Source organism: Brachycentrus maculatus, unplaced genomic scaffold (genome assembly GCF_059751285.1).
Source record: "Brachycentrus maculatus isolate JH-2025_06_01 unplaced genomic scaffold, ASM5975128v1 h1tg000089l, whole genome shotgun sequence".
Classification (NCBI taxonomy): domain Eukaryota; kingdom Metazoa; phylum Arthropoda; class Insecta; order Trichoptera; family Brachycentridae; genus Brachycentrus; species Brachycentrus maculatus.
In genome coordinates this window covers 3,265,434-3,279,461 of record NW_028280843.1, presented here as the reverse complement: position 1 = coordinate 3,279,461, position 14,028 = coordinate 3,265,434, and the positions used below count along the sequence as shown (strand labels likewise).

At 29.1% G+C, this 14,028-nt stretch overlaps 1 protein-coding gene across 6 annotated transcripts in view; it reads left to right on the top strand.

Moving 5' to 3' along the window:
- The window catches only part of Obsc (Obscurin), a 120,588-nt gene that overhangs the window by 63,393 nt on the left and 43,167 nt on the right, over positions 1–14,028 (top strand). For all 6 annotated transcript variants that reach the window (XM_088257995.1, XM_088257997.1, XM_088257993.1 and 3 more), the window contains 3 exons: positions 2,242–2,379; positions 7,407–7,577; positions 8,810–8,975. In XM_088257995.1, the coding sequence (XP_088114121.1) occupies positions 2,242–2,379; positions 7,407–7,577; positions 8,810–8,975 (475 nt within the window). The remainder of the gene's footprint in view (positions 1–2,241; positions 2,380–7,406; positions 7,578–8,809; positions 8,976–14,028) is intronic.

Genomic DNA, 14,028 nt, shown 5'->3' with positions numbered 1-14,028 from the left:
GTCCAACAATTTTAAAGGATTTTTTAAAAGCAGTTTTATATATCAAAATGGAACCGCTAGTGTTATTCATATCATAAAACAAATAAACGAGTAAATTCATTGTTTTACTCTTTATAGAATATTACACTACCCTTTTTTAGTTTTGTTGTCAATAATATCGTTTCAAATTAAATTTGTAAAAATAAATCTATAATTAAAATGTCGACGTATCCCATTTTAGATATAAAATTTAGTAATTAGAGTAATTAATATTCAAAAATGATAAGTGATGGAAGGTTATGATTTATTTAGTTAGGTTAGATCAGCGTTCATTTATCGATGCAAACATTCCCGCAGTTTAAAAAAATCATAGTAAAAAAAAACAAAAAAATATGATCTTCCGAAGGAATTTCCAGAAAACATGACAACCTACTGTACTATCTCGGGGTCATAGAGATTTTTTAAAATTCCTATAGCTCCGATGTTCCCTATAATGATAAATAATATAATCAGATTTTTACTAAAATGAACTTCAACTTTTGCTGTTTAATTGTTTTGTTAAACATCGTATCAATTAATTTGGATTATACTAAAACTTATCAAAAAATATGTTTGTTATCCCTTCACTAGACAAAATATAATAAATTGGCTATACGCAAAGTACTGATTCACTTCAACGTTATGTAAAAACAACATGCTTTGGATTCCACTCACGTGGTCTGAGGGATTCCGAGCTATTTTAGTTCACTATTTATAGAATTATGAATAAACAAATTTATTTTCGTTTTATGCAAACTTCGGATGTTTTATTGCGACTGCAATGGCGGATTGTACTTGAGTATACAAATAAGTGTGCAACGGATGTAAAATATTGTTTGTTTTCGTTAATAAATCTTTCATTGCACTCGAACAGAAACAAGCAAAATTATTTATTCGTATTTGTTGGTTTGAGCGGGTTTTTCGTATTTTGGCTGAAAAATATAAGTGAGATTTAACATATTTATTAAAGACGCTTGTGTTTTTGCCGCAATATATATATTCAGGTTTGCGATCTTAATGTAATTGAAATAAATTTTAATACAAGGATTTTACGAATGAAAAATGTTAAATATTTTAGAATATGTTTATATTACACATATTCTATTATGATTCCTGCTACAGCCAAGCGAAAATTGCTGTACTATATTTCTGTCGATTGTAAATGTATTGTAAATTTTACAAATATAAAAACAACCGGAAAACATATTTTAATTTAAAATAACGTGTTCAAAAATAGTAAACAAAAAAATGTAACTTCATGTATATCTATCACCACTGCATAAGACTGTCGAAATAACGAAATATATCATCGTTATCAAAATAAGTAAAATAACAACAACAAAAAACTTGTTGAAAAACTAGCAAAAATACGCACACCTATCGAGTAATTGAAGATTTTTGGACCAAAAATAATATATCGATTAAATATAAAATATAAGATTAATCGTCTACGATTATGTATACAAAACTGTATGAAGGATTTTTTTGTTAAATCGTTTATTCCTCAAATCAGGATAATGTAATCAGTAATATGTAAACAAAGATATTTGGTTTTTACTCATTCCTGTAAAAAAATACGAGTTTTACGACATGTCGCTCACTCTTTCAAGAACGTCATTAATCAAAAATCGTTAATTTTCAGTTGTGCATGTTTTCGGAATGCACAGAAAATGTACTATATCCCAGCAAAAGCGGCATATTTTTAACTTAATATTTACTAAATTTTGAAGAAAATGTATTTTTTAATTATTTTTTTAAATAAACTAAATATTTTTTATATGGAGAAAAAACCTTCAGGTTTTGCCTAAAAAGATCTGTTGCACAATAAAAAGTTCAAAAAGTGGCTAGATATTTATTTTTAATACATTGTATTATATTTTTAAACATAAAAAACGTTCTCCTGGGAAATCAAGTTTTTTGATTTATGAAGTTCTTGAAAGGAGTGAGCGATGTGTGGTTTTTGCCTCAAAGTCTTTAATTATATCATGTTATGGAAATAACACTTGAGGTGCAAAACCATTAAATGTACCAAAAAATTAAACTGATGAAATCCAACAATATTGTGACATGGATTTTCAAGTAATAGTTCACGTTATATTTCGTCATTTGATGACATAGATTGTCATCAAATGACGAAATATAACGTCTTCCCTAAGAAGGACGCCTTTTTTTAATGACGTAATTATATAACATTATTTATAAGTCGTTGATGAATAATTCTAGGTTACTTGTGCGCGTCGTAGAAGAGGGTGGTGCAGGCCGCCAAGGATGGGTTCCTGCCGAGCTGCTGAGGTCCAAGGAGGAACAGGAGAAAGGAAAAAAGTCGGGTGCCATCGAGGCAGACGCCGCCTTCAGAAGACAGTAAGATTATCACTTTTTCCTTCTTCTTTGGTTTCAATCCTGCGGATTGGTCTGTAGCAACAGATGACATCTCTTTCGCCATTCTCGCCTATTTTCACATTTTACTAACCGCCTTATATTGTAACTAAAAATAAAATAAAAACATGAATATTACTTAAAACGTTTGAACAAAAATTTATTTACAAGAAAGGTGTATTTTCTATACACATCATTTCCATCCGCGATAAATAGAAATAAAAAAGAGAAATCATAGAATTCCATAATTTTGAATAATAATTTACCACAATATTTTGAATGTGTCTAAATCTTTACAAATCTTTGTTTTGTCATTTAAGAGTTATTTTATATTGATATCTCAAAAATGATCACGCAGAATATGGGAAAGAAGGTATCAATCAAAGGACAAATTTGAGTAGTGTGGGTGTGAGTAAAATCATGAGTAGAATAGCGAATATTACACGTGTATAAAGTGATTACTCAAACTATCCCATGACAGGTAAATACAGGCCTGTAAATACCTACAATTCCATTTTCTTCTTCATTTATGTCAAGATATTAAAATGTACAAATTGTCTAAGCCAGTCGTTGTAGGCAATCACTTCAAAATTATTATTTTTTGACATCTCATCAAAGATGAAGAAGAATATGGAAGTCTGGGCATTTACGGGGCTGACGACCGTCATAGGCTGGTTTAAGTGATCACTTTACATTCTCTTATATTAGTATTCTATACTCTTATATTAGTATGTGAGGTCCAAATCCTGGATTATAATCACACACATGAGAAACGCCAGAAAATACCATTTTCATTTTTATTATTTAAGCTTATAATTTGACCAGACAATTTATTTACAACATTTTAAGTGTGTCCAAATACTTGTTCACAAAATCTGGATTATCTCCTATTACAGGAGTTATTTTCATTACTTTTTTCACTACTCAAATTCTTGGAAGTGACATACTAATATAAGAGTTTCTGCTTAATAAAAAGCTTCTTTACATCTCACCAATAGATGTCTCTAGTGGAGTTCTAGTGATTCAAAAACAAGGTTTCTAAATTGGTTCATATATACAGAACTTCCAAGAATTTGAGTAGTGTGGTTGTCAATAATGGGTAGAATTGGTGAATGTTACACGTGTGTAAAGTGATCACTTAAACCAGCCTATGACGGTCGTCAGCCCCGTAAATGCCCAGACTTCCATATTCTTCTTCATCTTTGATGAGATGTCAAAAAATAATATGAAAATAACTCCTGTAATAGGAGATAATCCAGATTTTGTGAACAAGTATTTGGACACACTCAAAATGTTGTACTTCAAAATTACATTTCTCTCATTTCTGCATTATTTTAACTCACATGTAATTATGCAATCATTTTTACAACTCTGGTATGTTAAATGCTAATCAACTATGTATTTCAATGAGAGAAAATATTTAGGTCGTATTATAAAGCGAGCCAAATATTATACAGATTTATTAGAGTGACACAAATTTCTTATTGCAGGTAAGATGAATGAGTAATAAATACAGTAAGGGCTCAAACTGGTGACTTGAATGTCTAGTCATTTTTAATATTTCATTTTTCTAGGAATGATTCATTCTCTCCTCAAACATCATTCGAGATTTCAACAATGCACAAAGAATAATAAATCATTATTTTCTCTTGAACTAAAATATCAAAATTCGATGCACTCGATATCATTATTAAATTTCTAAACTTATGTCACAATATGTAATATCACATTATGTATATCGGGTATGCCGTTTCAAATATTTTGCACGACGGAGTTCTGGATTCAACCCAAATATATGGAAGTAAAGCGTAGGTATATCATAATACACGCGTACTTAACAAAATACATGTGGAGCCGATAAATACTACTAAATTTAGAGTAAGGTCCTTAAAATATATTGCCTATACCCAAATTAACCAGCTGCCTGACGTATTCAAAATAAATGATCTGAAAAAATACTTTATGAAAAGATATATGAAGTGTTTAGTTACATTTTCTTTTTATGTTTTTACAACATAATAAAAATCAACATAATAACAACAATAATAATAAGGGACATAATAATAAGCAACATAGTAAAAGCAACTCCACATAACAACATAATAATAATAAGGTTGTTATTTGGAGTTGCTACGCAATGCACAATAAAAATAGCATTTAGGAGTTTTTAAATCAAATTTTTTTAAATCATATTTTCATATGGTTTACTAAGTGTTTGGAAGTTTTTGTTAAGGAATGTAATTAATGAGTATTTTAATGTTTAAGAATTTAATAAACTCTGATGATGACAAGGTTCTTGTCGAAACCGGTTGGTCAAAGTGTACTAATAAAAAAAGTGGTTAAAACAAAGTTGTTTAATTTTGTAAAGTTTATAAAATGTGCCACAAAGTATCTGAGAAAAACATTCATGAAACTGTAAATTAAACTGGGGACTTGAAAATGACTAAGCCTAGTAATTTTTCATTTTTGTAAGAATGATTCATTCTCTTCTCAAACATCATTCGAGATTTCAACAATGCACAAAGAATAATAAATCATTCTTACTTCTAGAACTAAAATATTACAAACAAGAATAGCTTAGGGAAAACTATTTTGGAAAAAAGTCTTCACGATATTTTTGGGTGATATATTATTCGTTCTTGTCACAAGATGCGCCACACAAACTAAGACATGCTCCATCTCCTAAAATAATCGTTAAATTAACCCGGTCTTAAAGAGTCTTTTATTACTTTTTAAAAATGCTAGAAAGATCAGTCATCCACTGTATTTTTCCGGAATCACGGATACTTATATTTTTTCATTAAAAAAACTAATCTTTTCCTCAACAATAATATTTTACTGACAGTTTTTACATTTAATGCTTTTAAGTATAAGACGAAATAATAAAATTAAAATATTTTTTCACAGTATGTTGAGTGAGTCCAAATACTTGTTCACAAATCTGGATTTCTGCACTTAGGAGTTATTTTTACATTTTAATATCTCAACATAAATGAAGAAGAATATGAAACTCTAGGTATTTACAGGGCCTGCGACCTGTCGTAAGTATTTGGATACACTCAAAATGTTGTGAATAAAACAATTGGTCAAATTATACGCTGCATTGGATTAATAATTATGTTTTCAGGCGTCTCCTAGTATGTAAAATAATCCGGTGAGGATCTAAGATACATAGTATTAAAAGAGTCTCTTCCAAATAAAAGTTTTCTCAATCCAACCATATATGGCTCCAATGAACTCACGTGTAAAGCGTCGTGAGATTTACGATAAATGTACCTACTCGTAGGAGTTATCAAAAAATGAGTAGTGTGGTTGTCAATCATGGGTAGAATGGTGAATGTTGCACGCGTGTAAAGTGATCACTTGACCAGCCTATAAAGCCATAAGCCCTATAAATACTCAGATTTCCATTTTCTTCTTCATATTTGTCGAGATGACAAAGTGTTTTTTTTTTCTGAGAATTTTCCGGATGCTTTTTAGAGATTAAATAGACGATACTATGAGAAGAGGATGCCAGAAGGTGCAATAAAATTACATTTGGCTCTCTCTAAACAAAACGACAAATGGTTGGCGGTAATTTTTATCGGTTTATCTGGACATTCACTCTTGGGTCCAACATTAAATTTACACACTAATCTTTATATCCTTAAAAATAACTTTTAATTGGCTGCAGTTGGTCTCAGACAAGCGCCAGGTTTTATCTGACTCACTTGGGGTTTTTACGCTTTCGACTTCAACACGTCTTCAACTGTAAATTAGTAAATAATTAATAATTACCTTTTTTAATTATATTATTGTTTTTATTTTTATTCTGTCAAGTCAAGATAATCAAACCATTTTCTTTAAGTTTATTATTCATTCTGATTAAAATGGTGAATGCATATTTTTTAATTTATTTGTATTAAAACTAATGTACATATACATTTTGTATAAAGTAGGAAAATGTGGGCACGTATCACAAACTTCTACGACTTATTTGACTATCTTTTTTTTATTAAGTGATTACGATACGCGTAATTCCAATATTTAGCTACTGGTTTATTGTAAAAATATTATGTGATTATCGTAGTTTATTTGCATTTTAAAGTTTGTACTATAGTTATTTCCATACCATAAAGTTTAAATGGGTAGCGAATATTTTAATAAATCACTCCACTTATCATTAATCGTTCACATTGTATAATATCACTTTAAAAAACTCTACTTCACGACTACCGGCTTTGGAATAGATATTCGTTTATTAGGCCAACTATAGACCTGTTGTTGAAATGGTTATTCCGAAACCGTTATATCGGCAAACCGAATTATTTACGTGGTGTCACACAAAATGAACGATATATAATAAGGAGAGTGATGCGTTATTTTTCTGTTTTTTTTTTAATATGGAATGGCGTTGCACATGTAAAACAATGCATTTGCCAATGTCAAGTTAATTGAATTCTTAATTATAAAATATGATATGATAAAAATTAGAAAGATAAACTATAAATTTATTTTATTTAATTTTAGAAAAACAACTAGCAGTCTGTACAAATTTGGGTTCCTGCTCGCCAGGATGAGATGGATTTATTTTTCTGTTATAAGTACGAAATATTTTCAGCACCGTCTTGGCATTTTCAAAAACAAATTTATTTACATATTAAAATGATCCATGAAGTCATTATTATAAACAATAAAACAAAGTTAAGATTATAATTTGTCAATGTTTGTCTACATTTTACATTATCTTAAATATGTTATGGTCTCATTGTAATTTTCTCCTTCTTCTTCTTGGTGTAGGCCTTGTAGTCTCCTGCGAGGTCGATTCCTAGCTGTCGATCCATCTCTTTAGTGGTCTCCCCGTGAGTCTGGATAGTTCCATTCTCCTCACATGCGCATACCATTATCTCCATCGCTGCCTTCCCCACCTAACGACACTCTTCGATTACGCATATCTCCCTATCCTGGCGTTTCTTATTGTCTCGTCGACTCTTAATTTAATTATAATTTCTATTTCTATCTTCATTTTGCAGAGCTGTTGTTCGCGAGTTGGTGGAAACGGAAGAAGAATTCGGAAGAGACCTGATGCAGGTTGTGGAGAGATACATGAAGCCCCTGGACAAGGCGACTACTCCGAAGGTCGTCAGTGACAACAAGGAACTGGTCTTCAACAACTTCAAACAGATAGCAGAATTTCACAATACGTAAGTATAGTGCACACTTTTATTAATACGAGTTATACAAACAAAATATTCATAATAATATTGTACCTAAATGGTAATGGAAAATTAAAGAAAAATATAAAATTTAGACTTTTTATAAAAATACCGTTAAAATATTTTCATAAAAGCTATAAAGGTCTCTTCGATGCTGCCTTTAGAAATTTAAATTATCTAAAGTCCAAGTGACTCTAAAACCCAGCTACGGCTTATGCTTCACCATTTATCGTGACTTAACTTAGGCTTCAACTTTATAAGTTTTATTGCCTGTTCCTACTTGTGAGTGGAATTTTACACTTTATGTTTTTAACAAAAAAAATGTTTTTTGTGTCAGCACGCTCGGCTACCGTTCTGTAGGTTGCGGGTTCGATTCCCAGGGGGGTTCAAATAAATGTAAGTGATTTTTCACTGTAATATTTATTCAATATTACCCTGGACTGGTACCTGAAGCGGAGGGATGATCACCTTTCCTTCATGTGTAAAAACGATCAAGATAACACTGCGTTATATGACGCAGTACCCTATGCACCATTTGGGTGTGGATAAGGGTTTTTATTATGTTTTTAAAGTTTCTATAATTTCAAGAGTGAAAATTCTACTTTAAGTTTAATTTAATTAATTTAATTTTTTTAAATTTCACTTGCCTGAGGCCACCTTGTAAAAGATACGCTATTTTTTGCTACTTATTGGACAAAATTATTCCTTGTTATATAAATTTACATATATGGTGTTTACTTTACAACTTTTCTTTGTGGCATAGGTAGTTGTAAAAAATAACGATTTTTAACTGATATAAAAATTACCGTTTTTAAGCGATTTTAAATATGTACAATATTAAAATTTGATTAATTTCAGTATCGTTGTATATATTTTTTGTAATTATTGTAAAATTCATTTAATAAACTTAAGAAAAAAACTTGTTGAGAAACAGCAAAAAATTTAAAAATTATCATTAACAATAAATTAAACAATGTTAACAGAAATACCATTTATTATATAAAGAAAACAACGAAATTTTTAAAAAACATTCGTTTAAGAAACAAAATTAGTTTTTTTTTCAGTTTAGGATACCCAAGACATTCGTATATTTCCATTATTTGATATCATTCATTATGTTAATTTAGACAAAAATATATTATTAAGTTAAATTTTCATAACGATTATTAAAAAAGTCATTGAACTGTATTGAATATTAATTCATTATTTTTTACCCTTAGAGTGCTGATTGAAGGCGTGAAGTACTACGCGAACGAGCCCCGTATGTTAGGGAAAACTTTCCTACGGATGGAGAGAGAATTCGACAAGCACGTCGCCTATTGCAGGGATGAACCATCAGCTCAGATATTCCTACAAGATAATGAGCAAGCGAGGGAGTTTTATGAGGTAAAAACTTGATTTTTTTTTAATGACGCAACCCACTAATTTGTAAAATAAGAAACCCAACACAAAATGCCGTAAACTAAAACTTACCATATTTTATAGCCGAGATCAGAACCACTTAAGTTCTAAGAATTTTCCATTTTCTTTTTGAAAATGTTTTATGTTCTCGTCGCTAGATAGTGTCCGATACGGCAATGGAAATTGCTGCTGAACTAAAATATTATATTATTTAATCTCAAGCTTAAAAGCTTATCGAAACTTATATAAGAAAATGATAGATGGCGATGATTTTTTGGATGCTCGGTCATTTTTAAAATGTTGGAAGCTATTTATAACATTGTGTTATTTTCAGCGAACTATGGGAAGTATCTAAATATATTTGTAATGCAATATATTTGGTTGCGTATAATTTGAACGACCGAATAATGGAATTAAATTATTAAAATGATATTAAGTTAGATTACAATATCGTAGGGTGATCGTATGTATACCCACCGAAAAATTATGAATCCTGTTTTAAATAGCTTATTTTTAGACTAATTGCTTCTTTGTCCGCCTATAAATATCTGTTTTAAAAATATCTGTGTCATCATACAGTCCAATGTTTCATTGCAAACTGCTACAAAAAATATAGTAAACCAATGCACCGATATATTTTTCTATGAAAAGTAGAATTTTTGAAAAGATTTTAACAATGTGCAAGTTTCTTTTATAATTAATAAAAAAAGCAACTATTCAGAAAATATTTGCATGGAACATAATCCCTGATTCGTGCAATTTTAGAACTTTAATTTAAAAACTTTCAAGAAAGATTAATCAAACGTTTTTACAGATAATATACTTTTTTAGACTATTTGACCATAGTCTCGATTTAATATGTTAATATTTAATGTTAAAATTGTAGAATGAAATATAACTTTCATAAATACATATGGATATATATATATTTATATATATATATATATATATATATATATATATATATATATATATATATATATATATATATATATATATATATATATATATATATATATATATATATTTATTTATATATACATAAATTGCATACAGTTCTTTAAAAAACAATTATAAACATTTTTGCAAAGACCCACCAAGCCACCTTATATGTCTTGTCTTGTTCTTTTTACATACATTTTTTAATGTTTTTATCCACTTTAATCTAATATCCATACAAAAAAGAGAAAAAATTAAGAATATAAACTATTTCACAATTTTTATAGAATTAACTCTTGATCGTTTACCCATTCCTTTATTTTGCCTTTGTTTCATATTTTATTTTGACCTCTTACCTTCCGATATAAATGTTGGAATTTCACACTATACTTAACAATATTTTAATTAAATGTACGAATAACTAATGAAAATGCAGTTAATATTAAGAGCTCGGTTTTTTCTACATAATTATTTTCTTATGGTAGACATCTTCTTATTTGCACAGTTTGTATAATACCAATTAAAATCATTTGAATATTTTCGTCCCGGTCATCACTCAATAATAAAAGATGATGATTTATTATTTCGAGTCAAAACAAATCGTCGAAAAATAACACCGCGAAGATGAAAGATTATCGAAACCGTAGATAATTTTTCTTAATGATTATTTTTGTTGCCGGGTATTCTTTGCGGTATCTTTATTTTTATTTCTAAGTGAGTAATAAAATATTTCAAAATAGATTTTTACGAAATTATGAAAAATATCTTGAACTCAATTAAATAATAATATAAGAATTGAATTGTTAAACTAGCGAATATATACATTAACGAATATTCATTTAAAATTTTATTCGTTTATTGTACACTTTCATCCTGAGTTTTGGACTGGACGAATTTTATTCAAAGTGATTTCTAAAACCGTAAAATAAAATAGAAATAAAATAATTTGAATCGGTCGATTCTGAAAAAATAGAAAACTGTAATTTTATTAAATTCTTTCAACAAGCAAATTAAGCCTTAAAATGATCCTACAATATGTTGTTACACAAGAAACTGAATTATCTTTTAAGATCATTGGTCTTAAATAGTGCAAGAATAATGGCAAAGCTCTTAATTAATTTTTGCCTCATCAAGCATTTTTTAAACGTTTGTAATATTACAATTTTTATTTATTTATAATTACTTTACTGTATCGGCTTTTCCGTTATTATTTTGTTGCTTATGGAACTCGTTTTAAAAAGTTAACATAATAGTTTTTGAAAATATTAACATAAATTAACAAAATATTCTGGAAATGAAAGATGACACATTTTTTATACAAATTAGTACATTATTATTATGTTTTCATTACCACCTTTTTTTCAAATATACCCCACAAAAGAAGCGACAAGACACAAGACTGGGTATTATTTATGAGTAATCGCTGACTCTCTGAAAATACTGTAATATTCTATTTGAATTTATAGTAATTCTATTTCGATTGCTCTCATTCTGTCCACGTGTCATCCATCTCCGTGGCTTCCCACTTATTCTTTATTCCTTCTAGACAGCTTCTCTGCGATTGAATCACGAGTAAAAAATATCGTTACGTCATACTCTGTACCAGAGGTTTTTAAACATTTTTGGCTCCATCACCCACCCTGAGACGATGTTATTTTTCTTCCTACTTCTCGGTGGAGTCAAAGATAAAAAAAATGGTGCCTCCAAAATCTGAAACGTTTTTTTCTCAGTTTTCAATATTACCTTCTAAAATTTCTTTTCGACCTTTTTTTGGCTTTATACAAATTTCAATATCGCCACACCTAACTCTTTCTTTAAAATTCAGTAGTGTTTTTTTTTGTAAATGGTTGGATGGAATAATTGTTAATCTCAATCCCAAATTTCGGTATATTTTTACTCTTCTTAATATGTTAGGTAGTTTCTATGAAAGTAGTTAACGATTTTTTTCAACATTCGAAAATGTAAATCATCTCCACACTCTCAATTTTCGCATTTTTTTAGCATAGTGTGTTTGATACTTTCAGCTAGTAAAATGATGTATTTAATTTTACTTCAAGTACATACATATTCCAAATTTCTACTTAATGTCGTTAGAAATTACTTTAAACGTAACGAAATTTAACTACGATAATAAATCAAATGATAATAACCATGTGATATGAGACGACAGATCGACTGCAATTTTCTTGTTTAATGATTGTTTTAATTGATGAGGGTAGAATGTAAAAACAAAAAAAAATATGGACTTTTCGTGGTAAGGTAATTTAACTGAATTTACGATTACAAGTATTAATAATTTCTATCACTTGAATCTCATAAGATCGCTGCCCAAAATACTTCTAGCCCTTCATCGCCCCAAGTGACTTCAATCGCTCACTGACGATATTGCCCGCTTTGAGAATCACTGCTCTATACGGATACCTCTAAATACACCGCGAATAAACAGAACAAAACTAATAATAATTCCCCGTAACGAAATTGAACAGTGCGCGTGCAATGGATTCTTATTATTTAAATCAGATACTAAGGAATTCGAAACATTTGAGGTTAATTTAAGATTTTGCTTTAGCGAAGATTATAAAAAAAGCTCTAAATATAACTTACATGTGTTTATTCTCAGGTAGAGTAGAATTTCTATTGAGAATTCTCCATCTGTCTGAGCATGTAGGTGCATACCATACACCGCACATAAATAACACCATTTAAAACATAAATAAATAAACTTATTTCTTACGTGACTACAATTCATTACATATTTTAACATGATAATGTGGTGACTTAAAAACTTACTGAAAATCGGACTGTCATCCAACTATTAAATTCCGATAAAAACAGATTTAACTGTTAATATTTTTAAGTACAATTTACTATGCAGCTCACTTATTGTTGATTTTCTTTGAATATTGGTAGAAATAAATAAATAAATAAAATATATTTATTAATTATTCCTTTTCTCTACTTTCTCTACTTTTATTCCAACTTCATTTTCATTTTATATTTGTTTTACCATTCTTTCATATGCCCAAACCATCTCAACACACATTTCTTAATTTTATCGATATTGCTTATCTCAGCGTTCTATTACTTTTTACTTCACTACTCAAACATCTTTCATATCGCTCACTCCTTTCAAAAACGTCATATATCAAAAGTCGTCAATTTTCAGTAGTTCATGTTTTTGGAATGGCCAGAAAATGTACTTTATCCCAGCAAAAGCGGCATATTTTTAACTAAATATTTACCCGCTACAGGGCAGAAGGTTCTTGCATTTCGAAGAAAGGGTATTTTTTTTTAAATGTACTAAATATTTTTCAAATGGAAAAAAAAACCTTTAGGTTTTACCTAAATAGATCTGTTGCACAGCAAAAAGTTCAATAAGTGGCTTGATATTTATTTTTTATACATTTCATAATATTCTTTAACTTTAAAAACGATCTCCTGAAAAATCAAGTTTTTTGAAATATGACGTTTTTTATTCGATATATTTTTATCTTTCTTGCGCCAACTCTATGCTCAACCATACATTAGTTTTGGTATCTGGACTGCGTTGTACTACTAGTTTAGTTCAGACTGTCAGGCCTTTATATATAATAAGCTATAGCAACTGTTATTACACGAGAAATTTAATAACACATAAATAATGCATAAATCTAATTAAAAATAAAATCACATTACCCATAAATTTTCTATTTCACAACTCTGTATTTCGTCCAACTTTTTGAAATAAGACGTCAATACATTTTTTCTGTATAATTTTGCAATGTGAAATAAAAGTTTTAAACGGCGGACGTAGGCTGCACCCACACTGCTATTGAAATAATGAAACGGTTTATCTCCAATATTTTTGTAAGCGGCTAGACTGAGGGAAAAAGCGTTATGAAAGAGTAAAATATTATTCCCGCTCATTGTCAATGGACATCGAACATTAACCCACTTAAATGATTTCATCTTAACTGTCGTCGCAAAATACTTCAAAGATGGTTTTACAGATTATAGTTTTTGGGTGATTTGATGAAAAATCATATTTATTATGTATTAAAAATAAATCAATCACTAGAAAAAATTATATTCTTAAAATTTACAAAAATATTTCCATTCA